General features: G+C 53.5%; 1 protein-coding gene and 1 non-coding gene across 7 annotated transcripts in view; one reads left to right on the top strand and one right to left on the bottom strand.

Moving 5' to 3' along the window:
- KIF9 (kinesin family member 9) overlaps nucleotides 1-10578 on the top strand; it is a 47277-nt gene extending 36699 nt beyond the window's left edge. For all 6 annotated transcript variants that reach the window (XM_048837348.2, XM_048837347.2, XM_048837349.2 and 3 more), the window contains 2 exons: nucleotides 4960-5064; nucleotides 6822-10578. In XM_048837348.2, the coding sequence (XP_048693305.1) occupies nucleotides 4960-5064; nucleotides 6822-6929 (213 nt within the window). In that variant the 3' untranslated portion in view covers nucleotides 6930-10578. The remainder of the gene's footprint in view (nucleotides 1-4959; nucleotides 5065-6821) is intronic.
- Nucleotides 9442-20854, bottom strand: part of LOC125631127 (uncharacterized) — a 51593-nt gene continuing 40180 nt past the window's right edge. Inside the window, exons 2-7 of the transcript XR_012667322.1 lie at nucleotides 19784-19891; nucleotides 17602-17784; nucleotides 16964-17059; nucleotides 15444-15519; nucleotides 13387-13527; nucleotides 9442-9856 (exon numbers count right to left, since the gene is read on the bottom strand). This is a non-coding gene — a transcript (uncharacterized LOC125631127). The remainder of the gene's footprint in view (nucleotides 9857-13386; nucleotides 13528-15443; nucleotides 15520-16963; nucleotides 17060-17601; nucleotides 17785-19783; nucleotides 19892-20854) is intronic.

Genomic DNA, 20854 nt, shown 5'->3' with positions numbered 1-20854 from the left:
CACTGTTCACATATACAAGAAGACACATCAAAAGTAACTTCTGTTAGAAGTAACGTAACTCTGTCTAGTTCTAGGACTATTCAGAAGTTGGACCAACCTCATGTCACCTAGTCTTGGTTTACCTGGTCTCTAGGCTTCTCTTCTAACACCTCTTAAAGGAGAAAACCAGCTAAGGTCATGCAGCCTAGAGTCAGAATTCAGATGTCCTGGCTTCTCCTGTGCTGTTTACCAGTCCCAAACACCTCCTTGAAGTGTGTTTTCTAGCTCTGGGCTCCCAACTTTGAATCAAAACCTTTCCCCACACAAGTGTCATGAGTGGTTTCCAACCTTGGACTATTTGTCCTCCTTACGAGTCGAGCCCAAAAGGTGTATAGAATGTGCCTTGCAGCTCCCTCTGACTTTGGATGCTACAGGTTTACATCACAAGGATGCCTCTATTAATACAACCCGGTGCAGCAGTTGCTTTGCTTTTCCTTTTGTAAGGCATTGCGTTATTCTTTTCTATTCAGCAAGCCCCAGCTCTGTCTCTGTGGGAGCATCACCCAGGCCTGTGCCCTTTGGTTTATAGTGGGGTATTTGATCATTTCATCCTGCTTTGAACCATTTTGCATTTGTCTGTATTGAATTTTAATTTAATGATTCCAACCCATTGCGGCAATGCCCTGGAGTGCCCCGTTCTGGGCAAGCATGCTTCTGCAGCACTCTACGGGCCTGTGTTTCCCTCACAAATTAGGGTTTCCAGATTTGGATTACACCAGGATTATCTGCATTTATGCCCAACCCAAGTTTCTTTATTGGTACAGGGTCACCTTATCCCTCCCCCAAACAGGAGGATTTACGTTCTTCTAAAACCCAGCGTCTAAGGACAACAGCAGTCTCTCCTCCTTACAGTTCTCCCCGTTCACCCATTCTCAGGGCTCACTCCATGGAGACAAGCTGAATCTCTAGCCCAGGATTCAAACACAGTCCTTCAATATTATAGGTCCTGCCACCTTTTCCCAGCTGGTGCCTTTTCAGGGCTCTGTCCCTGGAGACAAGCTTCTTCTCTAGCCCAGAACTCCAGGTGCTTCTTACCAGGCTCAGCATCTTCCTCTCTTCTCCAAACCCTCTCCTTACTCTTGTGCTTGGAGGGTTTGGCAGGCAGCCCCTCACCCCTGCTGCTGTGTCCCTCTTGATAAGGCAGAGGTGCTTTCCCTTTAGCCCAGTTGGGCAGGTGATAATCAGTCACAGGTGCACTAGCCTCCCGTGCTCCCTTTTAAAGGGCCAGTCACCCTCTGACATTCATACTGTAGATTTTAGCCCATTCTCCATCCAATTTCTGACCCCTCCCATCTTTATATTGTTCATGGACTTGACTTCCATGTTCTCCAAGCTGTTCATGAGAAGACAGAATATATTCCTGAGAGTGCTCACTTGAGACCTGACCCAGCACTCTCCCAATCACTGTCAGATTTGGGTATCCTTCAAACGCACATTTCTCTTCATTGTCCTTATGCCCTCCATGCTGGCGTGCTGGACAAGTGCTGGGAGGAGAGATTAGAAGGTGGGCATTAAAGGAGAGGGCTGTTCAGATAAACACATAGGTGGGTTTCTGTCCGCCAGATCCAGTGAGTCAAAACCCACCATGCACATGTGGCATTAGACTTTAGACTGGGCAGATTAGTCCTTTTTCTGCTCCAAGAAGCCCCATGTCGTTCTTCCAGCCTGCCGCAGAGAACAGGTTGTCCTGGATGCAGATATCGATAGAGCACAGCCATGAGAAGATGCGGAGTTGCTCCTTGCCTACACCGGCTGGTGTGGCCGGCCAAAAGAGAAATGATGGAACCTCCTGTCAGAGTCTGAGTGGCCGCCTGTAAACTGCCCAGGGTTCCTCATATACCCCAGGCACTGAAAGGGAAAGAGCTCTCTCATCTCCAGTCCATGTCTTTCTCGCCTCTTATAGGGCCCCCAAGATCATACTATCTGAGTGCAGTATCACAGGAGACTAACTTCCATTCATGTGAAGGGCCCAGACTGCCCTTAATTGATAAGAGAATCAACTCTTCCATTTGCTGTCGCAGATACGTCTGCAGCCTCCTGTCTAATCCTTTGTTGTTCATATAGGGCTGGGGCGCATTCACCAGCAGAGCGCCCCCCCGAGGTCAGGACACATCATTGCAGGGACTTGTCCCACTCTGTCGCCCCCCTTTTGTCAGCTGATCTGTTTCTGCAGTTGTCAGTTCTGGGTAGTTCAGCCTCTGGACCGGTCACAGGTAAACCGCGATCCCATCCCAGCAGCACTGGGTTTACCATGGCGCTGGGCCCAGAAGCAGAAGAGGCCCTGCCCAGCCCGATCGCCCTGCCAGAAAAGCTGCCCCGTCCCTTCTCCGCCTCTTCCCACCCCTGCTCCGCCACAGCCCCGCCCCCCCTCTCCACCCCTTCTCCCTTTCAATTAAGTCACACAAATGAGGGTCATTCTTGTCAGTTGCCAGCTTGTGCAGATCAAGGAGTGACTGGTTCACATTCTTTTCCAGGTACAAGGCACACTCCATTGCTGTCAACCCATTCTCCCAATCATCACGATCTGGTTTCTTGATGTCCCCTTCTCCCCCTTCCCCCTCCCCGCACTCACGGGGCAGCGAGAAGTGGAGCGACCCGGCCCTGGCCCACTCCGCCCCGCCGGCTTGTGCTGTAGGAGCAGTTCCCCTCTGCCCCACAAGCCTGGGGAGGAGATGGAGCGGTGGGGATTGGGGAAGAGGCGGGGGGAAGGAAGGAGGTGGGATGAGGAGGAGATGAAGCGGTGGGGAAGGGGCATGGGATGAGGAAGAGAAGGGGATAGGGGAAGCAGGGGCAGTGGGAACAAAAGGGGTGGGGTGGGGAGGAGATGGGGCAGTGGGGAAGGGGCAGGGGATGGGGAAGAGAAGGGGAGGGGGAAGCGGGGGCAGGGGGAAGAGCCAGTGGGGAAGGAAGAGGGTGGGGTGGGAAGGAGATGGGGAAGAGAAGGGGAGGGGGAAGCGGGGGCAGGGGGAAGAGGCAGTGGGGAAGGAAGAGGGTGGGGAGGGGAGGAGATGGGGCAGTGGGGAAGGGGCAGGGGATGGGGAAGAGAAGAGAAGGGGAGGGGGAAGCGGGGGCAGGGGGAAGAGGCAGAGGGAAAGGAAGAGGGTGGGGTGGGGAGGAGATGGGGCAGTGGAGAAGGGGCAGGGGATGGGGAAGAGAAGGGGAGGGGGAAGCTGGTTTCCAGCCTGTGGCATCCCCTTGGCAGAAGCTGGGGCCCCCCTGTTCAGCAGGCCCATCGAACCCTCACCCTGAGAAGCCCCACCTCCCCTGCATCTGTACCACCCCGATGAGCCCCCCCAGACACCCTGTCCACTGAGCCCCAACCACCTGCACCCCCACCCAAATGAACCCCACCTCCCCTGCACCTAGACCCCCCCCCCCCCCCGCTGAGCCCCAAACATCTTCACCTGGATCCCCTGCAGAGTCCCACTGCCCCTGCACCTGGAACCCCCCAATGAGCTTCTGTGCATCCAGATCTCCCACTGAGCCGCCCGCATCCAGACTGCCCCACAGAGAACTCTCTTACCCCACCTGGATCCCCCCACACTAAGTCCCTCTGCATTTGGCTCCTGCTGCCAGGCTGAGCCTGCTCACCCACGCCTGGTGGGCCTGGCACAGGGGGGCAGGGCCCCAGGGTGTTTCTGGGGCAGGCCTGGCCCTTGCACTATGTCAGGGTTGGGTGCATCCTCACTGCTGAGTCCCTGTCCCAGGGTGGGGTCAGGGGAGGCTGCAGGGTGACCTCCCACCTCCATGCAACCTGTGGCCTGTGCTCCCCACTGCTATGTTGGAGCCTCCACATTTATTTATTGACAAGTAAAATTTGCAGAATTTTAAAATATTGTGCGCAGAATTTTTAATTTTTTGGTGCAGAATCCCCTCAGGAATCTGGGGTGCTGTGCAGCTGTGATGGTGGGACTGTTAGGAAGGTGGTGGGCAGTGGGGAGGTGTATGGGCGGGGAGCGCTGCGCGAGCAGCGTGGTATGCAAGGGTGCTGTGCAGTTGTGGTGGGAGGCCAGCCGGGGAGGTCTCTGGGAGGGGTGAGGGCTGGACCTAGAGATCTGTGGTGGAGGTCTCTGGGCAAGGGGGCGCTGGGCATAAGGGCGAGGCACTGGGCAGGGAGGTGGTGGGGTGTGGTGTGGTGCGGTGCGGGCCTGCCCTCAAGGGGAAGGGGCATGCTGGCAGCACAGGGCTGGGCAGGCCAGTGTGCTTCTGGCAGCTGTAGGTTCATAAATAGTGCCCTCCTGCTGGGCTGCGCAGAGCGGGGCTGCTCCCGCCATGCTGTGCCTCATTGCCCCCAGCCCGCCCTTCACTCTGGAGACTGACCATCCCGCCCCCCTGCACCTTGCCCCATGGGGGCCCACAAATATGTTTGGCCCTGGGCCCACAAAAAGTTAATCCAGCCCTGCATTCCAGGGTAATCAAAGTCTAACTAAAGAATCCAATTACATGTCCAAACAATGAATCTTCTGCCCCTGTTGGGTTATGTTTCATTTCCTTGCTCTACACCCCTACTCGCAGGCCCTGCACCGCTTCTTCTCTGCTCTTGAGACAGAGCACGGCCTCTCTGGGCTTTCTCCCTGGAGGCTCTGCTTCTTAGCAGGTTTCCCCTCCCCTTCTCCCAGGGACCTCCCTGATTCTCTCAACCCCTATCTCAGGGCTTTCCACGGGACCCTAAGCTGCTCCCTGGGGTTCCGATCACAGGGTCTCTGACTGTGGTTCCTTGAGCCTTTTCGTTCTGGGGCCCAGGTGTTCACCACAGAGACCTCCACCACAGATCTCTAGGCCCTGCTAACACCTGGCCCCTTAGTCCCACCCTCAGGCTGGGATACAGTTAATTGCTGCACAGGTGGGGCTGGCCCTAATCCCCCTCCAAGGGGCCAGTCACCCTGTGACAGCTGGGTTCTCGCCTTCTCTTCCTCCCAGGATGAAGATGAGCAGGAGCGGTTTGACCGGCTGCAGGGGGAAGTCCTGCCAGCCTGTCCAGATTCCACCTCATTCTACAATGCCAAAATGAAGACTGATCAGAAGGTAGCGTGAGTCGGTGCCGGGCCGCAAGCGGGTTTGTCAGCGCCTGCTGGTAGTGCAAACCTGTGCCAGGATTTTCTGTTGGGGGTAAACGCCCCCTGTGCGCAGCATGGGGCATCGGCAATACCCTCTGAAACAGCCCCTGTTCAGTTATACAGCACAAGGAGCTGTTTGCAGCCCCGCTCACCGCTCCCTCTCCCACCCCGGGGGCTGGCGCTTGGTGGTCGCATGCTACAGGATGAACTCTGAATTTCTTCCCATCACCTCAGCTAAAGACTCTAAGGGCCAGAGCCTCAGCCAGTGTCAATGGCTGTGACAAGAGTGGCGCTACACTGATTTACCCCAGCTGAGGATCCGGCCACCGTGGCGTGGTTTGTAGTGCTCTGGCACTGCTATGGGGCAGTCTCATAATAAAGAGACACTCAGGACTTCCCCTCCCATGCTTGGCAGGGGCTGGGAGCGCCAGGCAGTAGGATGCTCTCAGCAAGTTACTGTGGACGTTGATTCTTGCTGTGACTTTTAACAAAGCTTGGGAAGGAACTCAGGATGTAGCTGCTCTCTGGCTCAGCGGGGAAATTCTGTATATTCAGCTCTGTGCTGGGGAGCAACTAGGAAACCTGGTGAAAACATGATGCCTGGCGTAATCAGGTGGGGCATATCCTACAGTCAATCACAGAGCGTTCTCACCAGGGCAGCTAAGGCAGTGGGGACAGAGAACCTGGGCTCTGCAACCAGATCCACTTGCTTAATATTGTAGCAAACGCGCACAATACTAGGTGCTTACACAAGGCACAATTAGCCTGTGGAACTGATTGTCACAAGATATCACTGAGGCCAAGAGCTTAGCAAGATTCAAAAAAGGACTGTATCTATATGGGTAATTGTCATAGGGTGGCTGGTCACCCCGTGTCTGGAACAGGTACAGCTCCCTTGTGCCAGAGCATGTGCTCCCAGCTAGCCAAAAGCAGGAGGCAGGAGCAAGGGGGCTATAAAGGACTAGAGGGAGTTCAGTGAGGGCACAGCTAGAAAGGGAATTGCAGAGTGAAGCTGCAGGAAGAGAGGGTCTCATGCAGGGAGTTGGGGCCAGGCAAAATAACCTTTGGGAGAAGGCAAAGAAGACAAGCCCAGCCCTGCATCTGCTCAGGCAGCAGGAAGGGGCAGTACCTCGGGGAGGAGGGCCCGTGCCCAGCTTAAGGTGGGGGTGGAAGATTTGTTTTTGTGGTTGCGTTTTACAACTTTGTGTTAATAAAGAAACCAAACCCCAAGAAGGGCTGTGATTGGCTGAGAGGCTGTGTGGAGTTTGTTTAAGGAGCCCTGGAGAAGGGGAAACTGGGGCAGAGCACGACAGAGGCACCCCTGGCCCCAAGGGCTACTTGGGTGGTGGTCACCATGTTACAGTAATGGCCACATCCAGGCTTACAGTAGTAAGGATTCTAAACCAAACACCCCCAAACCAACCTTCAGCTGATGGGGGTAAGGAGAAAACTGATCCTGGGGACAGGTTATCCTATAACTGCCCACTAGTGGGTTTTTTGCCCCTTCTTTGGAATCAGGTGGGACGGGCCTGTGTTGGAGATGGGTTACTGGACTAGGAGGGGCTCTGGCAGTTCCCATGTTCCCAATGAGGACAACTTTTCCAAATAAGCGTGACACGGGTGAAAGTAACGTTGTGCCGGCTCCGATAACCATCTCTGCATCTAAACTATAGGCCTGAAGACCTGGTGCCATTTTAATAACTAGATCTTGTTTTCTATTATCAGCACAAGTACTTTAGAGCCATGGCCGCCCTCCAGCAAATGCACAAGAAACCTGGACTCATCACAGCTACGGTGAAGAACAAACCCCCAGCGGTGCTCCATGTCATATAGCAGGTGCAGGACAGAGCCATTTGCGTTGTGTTCTATACAAGGAAATGAACCAAACTGTCCTCAGAAAACGGGTCAGCATTGATTTCCACGAGAGACTTACCAAAAAATAAAGCTGGGCTCGTGACAAATGGCTTTGGCTGGCTAGAATGAAGGTTAGTGCTGGCTACAGTAGAGTCGTCAGCGCCCAGAGAGGAAGATAAAATACACGTTCGTTAATTGAACCAGGAGAACTTGTTTCCCTGACTCTGAAAAGTGCAACGCCTTGGCAGGGCAGGTGTGTGCATGTTACTGGTGAGCTGCAGAGGAAAGAAAACCGAGCTTGTGCCTCTTCGCGACAGGTGAAAAGACCTGAAGGGTGGTTCTCTTTCTCGTATGTTTTACCGTTAGAAATACCAGGAGTGTCCAGGCCAGGCCCCTGGTGGGGTGGCCTCCTTCGGCGGACCCAGAGAATTCACAGCTTCTGAAACATCAGAATCTTACCCGCCACTCCAGCCCCTTGATGCCAGATAAAGTGGCCAGAATGGCACATAGGGGCTCTCAGCATCTGTCTACACTGCACATTAAGCCCGGGTCTGTGGGACCTAGGCTTATGGACCTGGTGTTTCCAAGCCTGTGCTTGAGTAGCCACGCTGCATTGCAAGCCTGGGTTTACGGTTACTGGACCGGGTCTCCCAGACGTGCTGACGCGTCCATACTGCGCTACGCAGGCCTTCTGACTCAGGTCTGCGGCTTGAGCTGTGTCCACGCTGCATAATGACAGGGCTGGGACCCAAGTCACAGCAGCACGCGGGCTCTGCTAGCAGGGGCCTAGGAGCCGAGTGCCTGCTGACCCGAGTCAGACTGATTGGGGGGGCGGGGAAGTGGGGCTTGAGCTCAAACCTGAGTCAGAGCCCGGGCTTAGTGTACAGTGCAGACACCCTAAAAGCCCTCGATCCAGCCAATGGAGAATTCTTGTCCAAGAACGGAAGAAGGCAGCCACAGGTGGTCCTATGAGGACCCCCTTCCTCTTGAGGGCACACTATTAAGGGAATAGAAAGAGACAAAACCTAACAACCTAGTGATGCTGGGGCACCTTCAGCCAGTACTAGGCAGCTGGTCAGGTATCATGTTGGGCCAGGGTTTTAAACAACCATCTTTTCACCTTGTGCACAATTGCTTCTTGGTACAGCTGGTTCTAGAGCTAGTTCTGGAGCCTACTTTCAGCTTAGTGCTAAATACATAACAGCCAGACTGGGTCAGACCAAGGGTCCATCTAGCCCAGTATCCTGTCTTCCGACAGTGGCCAGTGCCCGGTGCCCCAGAGGGAATGAACAGGACTGGTCATCATCAAGGGTTCCATCCCCTGTCGCCCATTCCCAGCTTCTGGCAAACAGAGGCTAGGGACACCATCCCTGCCCACCCTGGCGAATAGCCATTGATGGACCTCTCCTCCATGAACTTATCTAGTTCTTTTTTGAATTCTGTTATAGTCTAGAACTTCACAACATCAAATAACAGGGTCCTTGTAAAACCTGCAGGAGGCGCTCTGTCAGATGCCTCAATGGAAGGGTGGGGTTTGCCCTTCCTGTCCCCAGACATTGCCTATGCAATGTGTCCAAGCCTTTAGCCTGGTTAAGGAACATCTGAGGTCCTGTCTACAGGCCAAATTGCAAGCACGTTGTAACTGCGTCTCCTGCCTGGCTGTACAAGTGGAGATGAGTCAGGTCTTTACTAGTGTGTAGTCTTCTCCCTGAATAAATCTGCTCGGGTTTTGTTCAGCCCTCTAATTACCTGCTCAATCCCTCTGCTTTGTAACCCTGTCTGTTCGTAGCTTCAGCTTCCTCTCTGGTTTCCCAGGGACCAGATTAGGGACCAAAACCTGTTCCCCTTCGTCATGGAGGGTGGCTCCCCCTCTATGGAAGGTGCTAGGATTTGGCTTTAGCTCGAAGCTAAGGAGAAGGACCCACACCCTAGATCTCTCAGAGCCTTGTGTCACCATCCCAAAGTGAGTGAGATCTTCCGAGGCAAGGCACATAGGTGTGCACATAGAATATCCGAGTTGGAAGGGACCTCAGGAGGTCATCTAGTCCAACCCCCTGCTCAAAGCAGGACCAATCCCCAATTTTTGCCCCAGATGCTCAAACCACTGGCGTGTCCAGGTGGTATGTTTATAGGCTTTCTTGGTGGCCTTGCCACATGCCCTCTGTCCTCCAGAAGCAAAGGCATGATTCCTCTATGACTCCCCTTTGCTCCAGGGGCATACCAACTTGCTGCTAATCCAAACCAACAGTAAATGACTACCCCTGCAATGCTGGCTCAGCTGTGCTGGCTGGCCCTGTGCTGGGGGGGAGCCCTTCCCCTGCCATCACACATTGGGTGGGGTTGGTTCACCCCCTTATACCTCTATGCAATGTCTGGATAGCCTGTGCGGGGGCACGAAGGGGCTCTTGCTCTCCATACCACCCCTGCATAGGCCCACGGACCAAGAGGCAGTCGAGCCCACAGTCTGTTTCGCACACACTCACACCCCACCGGCTGAGAGGCGATTCTATTTGTCTAGTGTTATGTGTCACAGTATTGATTTACAGCAGCATCCCCCTCAACGCAGAACCACCCCTTTCCCAGAGACCTTGGCACGATCTTTCCTGGAGGTTCTCCGGGCTCTCAGGAGGAAGGCTGACAGCCAGCAGCCTGGAAGTGCCAAAGCAGACAGCGTTATTCTCCCAGCCGGCTGTAATCGTCTGCCACAGAGCAGAGCGTCTCGAAGGCCTGCTGGAAATCCTCCTCCTCGCAGCCATATCGCCAGTACCAGTGGAGGCAGGCGTTGGTCTTGTACATTGCCTCTGCTCTGGCCACCACCTGCTGCAGGAGTTCCGCTGAGCTGCTGTGGTTGGCGCAGACAGTCAGCGAGTGACTCTGACATCCAGGCTCCACGATGTTGAGAGAGGCTGTGGGACGGAAAGTCATCTCTTCACCCGGACGTATTAACCCTTCACAAGCTACGTGTTCCCGAGAGATCTTCTCCCACCCGGAAAGGGTTAAAAGGGACATATGGCACCTCCCTCATTCCCGGAGGGGGAAAGCCCTCTGCGTTCTAAACACCTAGCCTACCTAACTACAGTTCTGGTCTACCACTGTGCAGGTGAGAACTCTTCATAACGCTGGTCTTGCTGCAAAGTGCAGAGCGGAATTATACAAGAGCCTCATTTCCAATAATACGCACATGTGAAATCTTACAAGGCCTTATCCCGCACCCCTGAAGTAAAGAGCCACCACGTGACCGGGTACGAGCCACTCCTCTACCTCCCTCTCATTAAAGGGGAGATCATACTTCCGTCGTTGGAGTGGTGTGATGCTTCATTAACGTGTGTAAAGCAGGGGAGATCCTCACTGGCCCCTAGCACCATCTCAGAGTCGAGGACAGTCCAAGAGGAAACTCAGCATGAACACACCAGTGGTTTTAGCCTCTACTCACTGCTCCTCAGTCGCTATTGGACAAGGGCCTCAAGAAGTGTATTGACCGGGGAATTGATTGTGCTGGGCCTGTTTCACATGCTTGGCTAACGTAACAAGGCAAAGGTGTGTGCAGCTTTCCGTTCTCTCCCTTAACCTGGAGTTACTGCTTTTTGTGTCTATATGAAAAATTACAAATAAAAGCCTAATGACCCTACTTCTATGTAAAAAGTGTGCATTTCCCTGCTGGCTCTTCCCAGCATCACACTGAGGGTTGGTCTGTGTTTGTACAGCCCCTAGCACAATGGGCTCCTGGTCCGAAACCAGAGGCTACGGTAACACTACTAATAATGAATGCACGGATTCAGAGGTTTCTGCAGCTGTAGTCCCTGCTGCTGGGTCTGCCTTTGTCCATCAGTTTTTGGCAGGCAAACAGCTGAGTCAGAAGGAAGGAGCCTTCCTCCATAAGGGTCACTGCAGCTCCTACCTGTTTTTGCTTTCAGTTTTGCTGCCTTTTCTCCCTCCTTTCCCATTTTGCCCCAATCTCTTCCCACTGTCCCCTCTCTCCTTCATTTCTCCCTTCCAATCCCTCTCACAACTGCATCATTTGGGTGCGAGGGGCTTATGCAAGTTCTAAATGAGGAGGTTTGAGGGTGAGCCAATGAATTTGAGGTCACCTCCCTCCAAATGTGGGTGACTTGACAGTGCTCCTGGTGTCTCCACTCAGCAGGGTCCCTGGACTGGACTGCGAGGGTGCTGCGGCCAGGCCTGGGCTGCCTTACAGTTATGGGACAAAAGCTCCCACAAAGCCAGCAGCACCAACTAGTTCTGTCAGCCTCTCCCGAGCACCTCACTATGGAATGGACCAAGGATCTGGAGTCCCCACGTTCTTGGGGAAGCTACAGAATGAACTAGAGAGCCCAGCTTCCCCCCAGCTCTGGCGTCGGCGGGAAGAGTTGGAGGGGAGGTGCTGGTGACACTGCTCTCTGGGTCAGTCATGATCAGTGCTTCAGCACAGTGCTGGGGGCACCAGGCAGCTAGAGATCCCTTCCTGCTGAGCCATAAAACAAAGGCCTGAGCCACTCATGGCTATTAACTCTTCAAGCCCCAAGGATGCGTGGATTGAGTGGCCGTGAACTACACTGAGAGACTCCCAAGGAATCTGAGGGCAAGTCTGCACTACAAAATGAAGTTGACTGAAGTTATGTTTCTGTACGACCACCTGCAGTAATGAAATCGCTTTTGCATGTCCACTCTACGCTCCTTGTGTCGGCCCGGGGCACATCCTCCCCAGGAGACTTGCTCCAATTTGACGGTCAGCGTGGGGCACTGCAGGACGGCTTCTGAAAAGCCGCAACAGGATGGTAAGCAACACCATATCTAGAGCAGTGGCGGGCAGGCACCACCCCCGCAGCTCCCATTGGCCGGGAATGGGGAACTATGGCCAATGGGAGCTTTGGGGGCAGTGCCCGCAGAGAGGGGCAGCGCGCGGCGCATGTGCCCCCAACCCCCCATGTTGGCCCCTTCCAGGAGTGGCATGGGGTCGCGGCATACAGGGAGCCTGTCTTAGCCTTGCTGAGCTGCCCATCGAGGTAAGTGCTGCCCAGCGTGAGGCTGCACCCCAGCCCCCAGCCCTGACCCCCCCCTGGAGCCAGCACGCCAATTCCCCTCCTGAACCCCAACCCCCTGCCCCAGCCCAGTGAAAGTGAGTGAGGATGCGGGAGAGCAAGCGAGGGAGAGAGGAGGGGGTGGAGTGAGCGGGGCGGGGCTTTGGGGAAGGGGCGCGCTAGATCTTAAATTCAAAAAGTGAAATTGGACGTAAAAAGGTTGGAGACCACTGATCTAAAGTGACACTGTGTCAACCTAACTACAATGACCAAAGCGCTACACCTCTTGCAGAGGTGGAGTTAAGTCAGCGTAGTGGGCGAGTTACGGCGGCGGGAGTGACATTTGAGTGTAGACGCTTACAGAGTTAGGTTGATGTAAGCTGCCTTGTATCGACCTAACGCTGTAGTGTAGACGAAGCGATATTCCGCTTCTCCTTCCTGCCTCAGCTCGCTCCGACCCTATATTGCCCACCCCATCTCACTCGCTGCCCCCTCCCTCCCCACCAAATCAGAGCTCTCCCACATCTCTATCCCTCACCTCCACCCTTCCACCTGCAGGGACCCTTCCCCTCACTGCCAGCGTCCTCCCACTGCCCTTCGTCTGAGCCCCTGCTGAAACCTGCTTCCCCGGGCTGGCTTCTAGCCACTTGGACACTGGCCAACCCTCAAGGATCAAATAGCCCCTGGCTCCCTTAGAACGAGTAGGGATGTTAACTCCAGCTTGGCTCATTTACATTCTGCCTTCCAACAAGGCCCCCCCAGCCTTCCACCCAGCTAGGCTGGGCACAGTAGAGATTCTCAGGGTATGTCTCCACCGCAGTGGGCCAGCCGCAGGTGTCTAGTTGCTGTGCAGACAAACCCACAATGACCTCGAGCTGAATTCAGTCCTGGGGTACGTGGAGGCAGCTCCACTGAAGTCAATGCTGCTGCTTCCACCAGGCTTGAATTGGTTCCTCATGTACCAATAGAAAGGATGGTCTTGGGGTTAAGGCCTGGGAATCAGGAGACCTGGGCCCCGTTTCTGGCTCTGCCACAGACTTCCTGTCAGACCTTGGGCAAGTCCCTTAATCTCTCTGGGGCTCCCTTCCCTTTCTGTAAAATGGAGAAGAACGGTCCTTCGTTATGCATCTGTCAGGATAAATGAAAGTGAGTTTCTGAGGGGCTCAGATGCTATGGCGGTGGGTGAGATGCAAGTGCTTAGACAAGACCAGCAGTGAGTTCAGTGGACTTGGTGATGTCTATGCAGGTTTTCAGACGCTTCCCCAGCCTGTGACCTTTTCTCCAAAGCAAAGAAAACCTCTCTTGAGCACAAGGAATGTGACACACTCTGGTCTGACCTTTGCAGACTGGCTGCATTTGTCAGCCTGTCCCATATCCCCAGCAGCAATATGCACAGAAGAGGGCCCAGCGAGACTGACCTGTCCAGCAGCTGAGAGGGAAGGGATTCCAAGGAACACAGCGGTAGGCTGCTTCAACTTCCTCAGCACCGAGTCACGGGACAGAAGAAAGGTGTCCTCTTGGTAGCTGTGGGCTACAGCGAGCACAGAGGTGCTATAATGCTGCAAACAAGGCAAGCTAAGGACAAAGGGCAAAGCAGATCCAGGAATGACCTTCAGAGCTTTCCCCCAGCCAGTGGGGAAGAATTCTCCTTTCCCGGCTTGAACGTTTCCCACCCTAGAGTTGCCAAGGCTGGGATTTGAATCTGCTGGACATTTCGATCACAAATCTAGTTGTATAGGGCAGGGAAGTCAATGGACTCATGGCCTACTGGCTAGAGCAGTGGACTAGGACTCAGGAGACCAGGGTTCTATTCCTGGCTCTGCTGGTGACATTGGGCAAGTCACTTTCCCATTTCTGTGCCTCAGTTTCCCCCGCTATATAATGGGGATGATGATACTGGCCTCCCTTGTTAAGGGCTTGAGATGGATGGATGAACAGTGCTGTATCAAAGCTAGGACGTATTCTTCTCAAATCTAGTTCAGGAACTCCGTGGGGGTCAGATTTCAACTCCTGTCTAAGTGGCTGTGCTTGGGGCCTAGACGCTACTGCAGTAAATATCCCAGACAGCCTGAATAGATCCAACCCCTGCATCATGCAGCACTCCATCACCCTTCCCTGACAGATGGACCTCTCTCTGGGACAGTGTGTAAAAGCTGCAAGGCAGGTCGGTGAATGTACCCCATCTCCTCTCCTTGGGCCAGCAGAGGTTGGCAAGTGGCAGAGGAGGCGAGGGAGTAGCTCACACCACTGCAGTGACCCTGACACGTGGGCTTAGTGAGGAACAGTACTGCAAACTCCAAAGCATGGGCCAGGGCTTCCTGCTCATGCCCTGCTGATGGACAGGTGACAGCAGGGACCTGAGGCCTTGAAGGAGGTGGTGGCACGGAAGTTATAACAGAGGGAAGAATAGTGGGGGACCTTTAAGGTTTTATAAAGGCTTTAGAGGATCCCTCTCCAGTGGCACGGGGTGAAGGCTGTGTCCATATCACCACCTGTACGATGGGGACAATAATACTCCTTTCCATCCGGCTTGACCGGCTAGACTCTCAGCTTCTCAGGACCTGCTAGGTGTCTGTACAGCGCCTGGCACAACAGGTCCCCTTGGCTGGAGCCCTCTAGCTTAGGGGTTCTCAAACTTCATTGCACCATGACCCCCTTCTGACAACAAAAATTGCTACATGACACCATGAGGGGGGACCAAAACTTGAGCCTCAGGCAGGGGGGCCAGGGTCAAAGCCAGAGCCCCACTGCTCTTGGCAGGGGGGCCAATACCGAATCCCAAGGAGTTCAGCCCTAGGTGGGGGGGGCTGTAACCTGAGCCCCCCCACACACTCAGGGCTGAAGCCCTGGGCTTTGGCCCCAGGCAGTGGGGCTCGGTCTTCGTCCCTGGGGCCCAGCAAGGCTAATACCAGCCCTTGGTGACCCCATTAAAATGGGGTCGCGATGCACTTTGGGGTCCCGACACAGTTTGAGAACCACTGCTCTAGCTGGTACCCATAATACAGACAATAGGCATGGGAGGGACAAGCTCACACTTCTATCTTCTCAGCAGATCAGATTTTTAAAGAGACCAGTCCCACAGGCAAACTTCTGGGTGCCCAGAGGTCCCATCCTGGACTGCATTTCAATCTAGACGTTTCCAAATGTATTTCAAGGCAGATGAACAGAGGTAGGTAGGGGACGTCCCTGTAGTTAGCTGGGAAGTTTTGGAATGTGTAATCTTGATGACCCTGAATCTCAGCTTGAAGGTTGCAAGGAATAAACTAGAAGACAACTGGTTTCGCTTTCTCTTTTCTCCCGGCCCCAGCCAAGGTGCATAGAACACTCCTACAGGGCTTTCCAAGGGCCCTTTGGCTCAAGTCAGAGGCAGGTAAAGGGGAACTTGTCTATCTGGTTGATGTTCTCTCCCCTTCCTCCACCCGAGTCCCCAGTTCAGGCACATTTGGAAGACGCAGCGCTTGTGGAGAAAGGATACGGGCCGTCCTGCGTGAGACGCACGCGGCAATGAATGCACAACGGACAATGCCAGGCTGTCCCAAAATACTGTCCCCCTGGGAAATGAGAAACAAACCAAATTCACCAGGAGCTACGGCGAAAACTAACATGTCTGTTTCACTAAAAACTAGGGGGCAGAGCCTGGGCTTAGTTTGACTAAGGTAAGTCCAAGGAAAAAAGCACAAACAGCTGCATCAGTGCAATGTTACGGTAACACCAAAGCATCAGGGAGTGCAGCAATGGGAACGCTCCCGCATTGGATGGGTCTCAGTCCCCTCTCGCACAGTCAAGCAAGCCACCCAACAGGTACCACGGAGGCGGAAACGTTTCCAATGGCCGTGTGCTGGGTGTGCAGACACCAAGGCTGGAATGCACCTGTGTAATCACGCGAAGAAGAACTTTAGTTTTTGCATTTAATTTCCAAACAAAGGGGAGATAAAAGTGGCCCAAGCCCATTAGAAATTAAATGGGACCCCACTCAGCTTTGACCTCACTAAAATGACATGGGGACAACAAGCAGACCCCCACACGTCATTGACAACGACAGGGTGAGGGAGGGTCAGGGTCAAATCATTGCCTCTTTCATTCCCTGACTGGTGAAAGGCATTTTCTGCCAGGCTGTATTAGCAGGGCAGCGGTGCATCTGCAGTCTCGCCAGCCCCAAGTGAGTGGGGAGTCAGACTATGCCTACACTACAGCGTATGGCGGCAGAACTTACATAGCTCAGGGGTGTGAATACCCGCCACCCCCCGGGCAACACAAGTTACAGCGACATAAGCGCTGGTGTGGACAGTACTCAAAAGCTCTCCCCTTGCCATAGCTACTGCCTCTCGCAGAGGTGGTTTTATTATGCTGCCCCGCTGTACGTGTAGAGAAGCCATCAAGCTCCTGGAGAAAAAATCCTGAGTTATTTTTAATCTCATGAATTTAAAGCTACACAAATAATCAATGTTGGCTTTTTCTTTGCCTGCTCTTTCTGAGCCCATTCGGGTCATATTTCCAGACTTTTCTCCAGAACGATGAGGTCTAGAAATTTACCATTTCCAAGCCGAAAACGGAGAGTCTCATACAACTACATGTTTCCAGCGGGAGCGCGGGGGGGCTTTAAGAGAAACACCAGCTATCGCAAGACTTGTGATAAAATGGAGACGGCCTCTGGGGGCAGCAGCAACATGAACTTTTCATCTTCTGGAGGACTGTGCAGTGTGTTAGTCAACGAGCCACTTACAATCTCCCTCCTGCAAATGGCCCATCACAAGCTGCCCCTGGCCAGTCACAGGAGTTTCAGAGCATCACGGGCTCTGCTTAAACCCACTGTGCGGGCGTCTGTACTTAAACCTGATGGTGGGCCACATTTTAAGACTCCACAGGAGTCTTGTATTGGTCTCTTAAACTAGCTGCTGGGCTACCGACTGACCTGGACAAGTAGAGTGAGAATATGAGACTCATCTGAGAGGCTAAGAATGTCTGTTCAAGTGGTGGGACAGGCCCCAGTCCTACCTCTTGCAGGCTTGAGGAATGTGAAGGAATTTCATAGTCGGCATGGGGCAGACAGACCTCAGCAGCTCCCAGGGTTCCATCCCCATGCTGATCCCACTGAAAAGCAAGGGAGAGACGTACAGTCATCTACCACCACCACGGAGATACTTAAGCAGCTACTGAGTAGTGCAGCCTTATCTCTCAGAACCTCTTTCTTGCCCCACTCAGACACGGACAACCTTGCTAGCCTCTGCTGGCTTCTTGGTTTCCAGGGAGAGTGTTGCAGGCTAGTTATTCTGTAATATCCAGTTAGCTATGGCTGAGTTTAATAATAAGGTCTTTGGATGTTCAGGACTCATGCATGCTGCTGTTGCTTTCGATGTTCATTTATCTCTGCTCCCTTGGTCCCTCCGTTCCCACACTGGGAATATTTTGACTGCACTTAGCAGTTTTTGCCTCCATGCCAAAGGATTTGCCTAAAGCTTTCTATGGACTAGATTTCATGGGCCAGATCCTCAGATGGTGACTACTGGCATAGTTTGCTTGTAACTGATAGAGTTATGCCAATTTCTACCAGCTGAGGACTGCAGTACATCTAGCGTCATCTGCAGAGCACCAACAGGGGTTGGAAAGAAGACAAATATCTGTGCTCGGTTCACCTTCCTGTGGTGAAAGCCTTGAGAAGGTAAAGCAGCCCAGCAAGGCAGGAAGCAACGTAGGTGTTCATGGCGGAGAGGGAGACCTGGGGCTGCATGTCAGACACTGGCTCTTTCCTTGCAAGGAGAGCTGCTGTCCTCCTCAGCACGGCATCGTTCTGGAACAGGAGGACGCCGTCAACGTGCCTAGACAGACATAAAATGGAGTCACGGTCCCTTTGGAGTTCGGGGTCTCTGCCACAAGCCCTTAGGCAGGAATCCCACGGAAGTTAGTGGGACTTCTGCCTGGGCCAGGACCGAGCAAGTCCTCACAGCTCGTTCCGGAGGCACATCAGGTGGCCGTGGGAGCGAAGCCCCATTCACTTGTATGAGCGGCGTGCTTACAGGGTCTAGCCAAAATTGGGGCCTCGCTGTGATAGGCACTGAACAGACACAGCCAGAGACAGCCCCTGCTTGAAAGCTAAAGAGGCAGGACAAAGGGATGGGGAAAGGTGGCGTGATTGAGATGACGTGTCTTGCCCAAGGCCACCCAAGCAGTTCGTAGGAGATGGGGGAACTGAACCCAGCTCCACTAAATGCCAGGCCAGCGTCTTACACCTGCGACCTTCCCCCCAATCTCAGTAGTCCTGCCAAAACTTCCCTCGCCCAGTCAGGTTTCACTTGCTCGATATCCTAATTGTACCAGTAACTCCAGCAGCAGGGGCTGCAGGTCTCGAACCCCCAGCTACAGGGCTCTTAGAAGCCAGTACGTTCCAACCTACCACCCCGTGATCTGCTAGGAGTTGCCACAACTTGAAGCTCAACTTTGGCAGAGGACTCCCAGGCTGGGCTCTGACTGGTAAAACCCTGCGGGTCCTGATTGGTCCCCTGCTTCTATTTAACCAAGCAGAGAAACAGGAAGTTGTCTGTGTAACTGGGTTTTCCCTGCTGAGGACGGACTGCCTGCCCTGCACTACCGGTTCCTGCTGCCTGACTCTGACTTCCTGGTTCCCTGACCCTCACTCCCAGCATGCCCTCTGGCCCATCTCAGACTCTGATCTCCTGGTATCCAGACCCAGCCTGCCTGCTGGCTCCCAACTGCTGCTCCACCCCCTAGGTCAGACGGCCCAGCCGTGACATCCCATCATCAAGAGCACCTGCCAGGAAAAGCAGAGTAACTTAGTGTAGGTTATTCCATAGCTGCCCACTAGGCAATAGGTTTTATATTCTATATTTCTCAGACAGCGAGCTCTTTGGGAGCAGGGAGCAGGCCTGGATGGATGGGGGTACAACTCCCTGTACAGGGATACCTCCCGCTGCAGCTGAGGAGTGATGGGTGTAGGAAACTGGGTCGGGGGAGGAGTTTGCAGAGCTTCCTGCAGCTTGGGGAGAAATCTGGGGGTGGGTCTGACCTGGCCCTGGATGCCGTGCAGGGGAAGAGGAAATCCTATCCTCCCCAGCCCAGCTGGGACTAGCAGCTGAGCCTGGCGTGGGGTAGGAGCCACCAGCTGGGTCTTTCCCAGTCCCGCCCCCTGCCCCACCGTGATTTACCTCTCTGCCAGCTTCCCTGGGCACCCAAAACATACTGCTGGGGAGGTCTGCATGACCGCTCTTGTAGCTCCCCTTTGCTTCCCCATCAGAAAGTCATTTTTCTGTGGGGAAGCAAAGAATTCTGCGGGTGACATAAATTCTGCACATGCGCAGTGGTGCAGAATTCTCCCAGGAGTACTTAGAGCAGTTCCAGGGGAACTTCCATCAAAGGGTAGAAACAGTTACATTTGTTCATATTTATATTGGAATTTGGACTCTAAACCCAGAGTTTTACATACCCTTCCTTTGGCTCAAACATGCTGGCAGGGGGAATACCTGCCTTTGATCGGAGGCCAGCAAGGGAAGGTTTTGATCAACAGCATTAATCCCTCTGCCCCACCTTGCAGCATTCTGGTATTTAAAATGGTCTGTGGAAAGTGAACTAGAACAATGATCTTACTGTTATCAGAAATATAAAGCTAGGAGCACTCCGCAAGGGTGCATGCGGCCTTGTGATAGGACTGCCAGTTGCACAGAGAGTGCAGAACTCCTAAGATTACCCTCTGTTAAGAGCAGGGATGGATCAATTAACTCATTTGACTCCAAGTACTAGCAGGCGTAGGCTCATGAGTAGCTTAAAACTGGTTTCCTCCTTGGAACTGCAGAGTTACCATACCTGTCAGCCTCTGCATGCGGCACCTTCTCACTGGTTAGGATCTGCCACCACTCCTCGCCAATCTGATTGCCACATTGTCCAACATGTAGCCACACAGCAGACATTGCCCTGAGAGCAGAAATACACATACAAAAATGTAGGTGGTAAATACCTTAAAGAGTCAATGTCAAGTCCTTAAACTCAATTTCTGACCTGTCAAGAATGTATTATAATCTAATACAGCGGTTCCCAAAGTGGGTCGCAACGCTGTTTTAACAGGGTCACCAGGACTGGTTTAGACTTGCTGGGGCCTGGGCTGAAGCTGAAGCCTGAGCCCAACTGCCTGTGGCTGAAGCCAATGCCCTAGGGCTTCAGCTTTGGCCATGGGTCGTGGGACTCAGGTTGCAGGCCCCCCCACCATGGGGCGGTGAGACTGGGGCAGGCTCAGACTTTGGTCCCCCCTCCTGGGGTCCTGCAGTAATTTTTATTGTCAGAGGTGGGTCACAGTGCAATGAAGTTTGAGAACCCCTGATCTAACACATTGCTGCCAAGGCTAAACAATATACACAAATTACCAGTTCTGCGGACCCTACAATAGCCCCATGTTTTGTGCTTCTTCTGCAGGGGCAATGAGCTAGCAAACAGAGAATTGTGTGGGGCACTAATCGATGAGACTGGGCCAAAAGAAAGAATAGGCCAGATCCTCAGGTGGTGCAAATGGATGTTGTTCCAATGAGGAGCAGACACAATATATTTCATGCCTCATAAAGGCAAAAAGGACGGAGGTTCACAGGAGAGCCACTGACTTCAGCCAGGGATTGTGGGGGTTCAGCACTTCTGAAAGAAATCAGGCCCTAAAAGCAATGTGAGTTGTTGTTAACTAAACAGTCATCATCCAAACGGACTCTGTGCTCCCTTGGAAATACAGGGATGGGGCAGCAGACGGGGAATTGACATTTGCAAAAGGGCAAATGCTACAATGAACAGGAAAAAATAATTATTTTCAAATTCTCTCTCAGGGTCAGAGCCACAGGTCCTCAGCGTGGGTCATTGCCTGTCTGTAGCTGTAGGGGACAGAATCAAAGCTGTCTG

The sequence above is a fragment of the Caretta caretta genome, chromosome 2, assembly GCF_965140235.1.
Source record: "Caretta caretta isolate rCarCar2 chromosome 2, rCarCar1.hap1, whole genome shotgun sequence".
In the NCBI taxonomy this organism is placed as follows: Eukaryota; Metazoa; Chordata; order Testudines; family Cheloniidae; genus Caretta; species Caretta caretta.
Note: the sequence above shows the minus strand (reverse complement) of the source record. Positions and strands in the feature narration are given on the sequence as shown.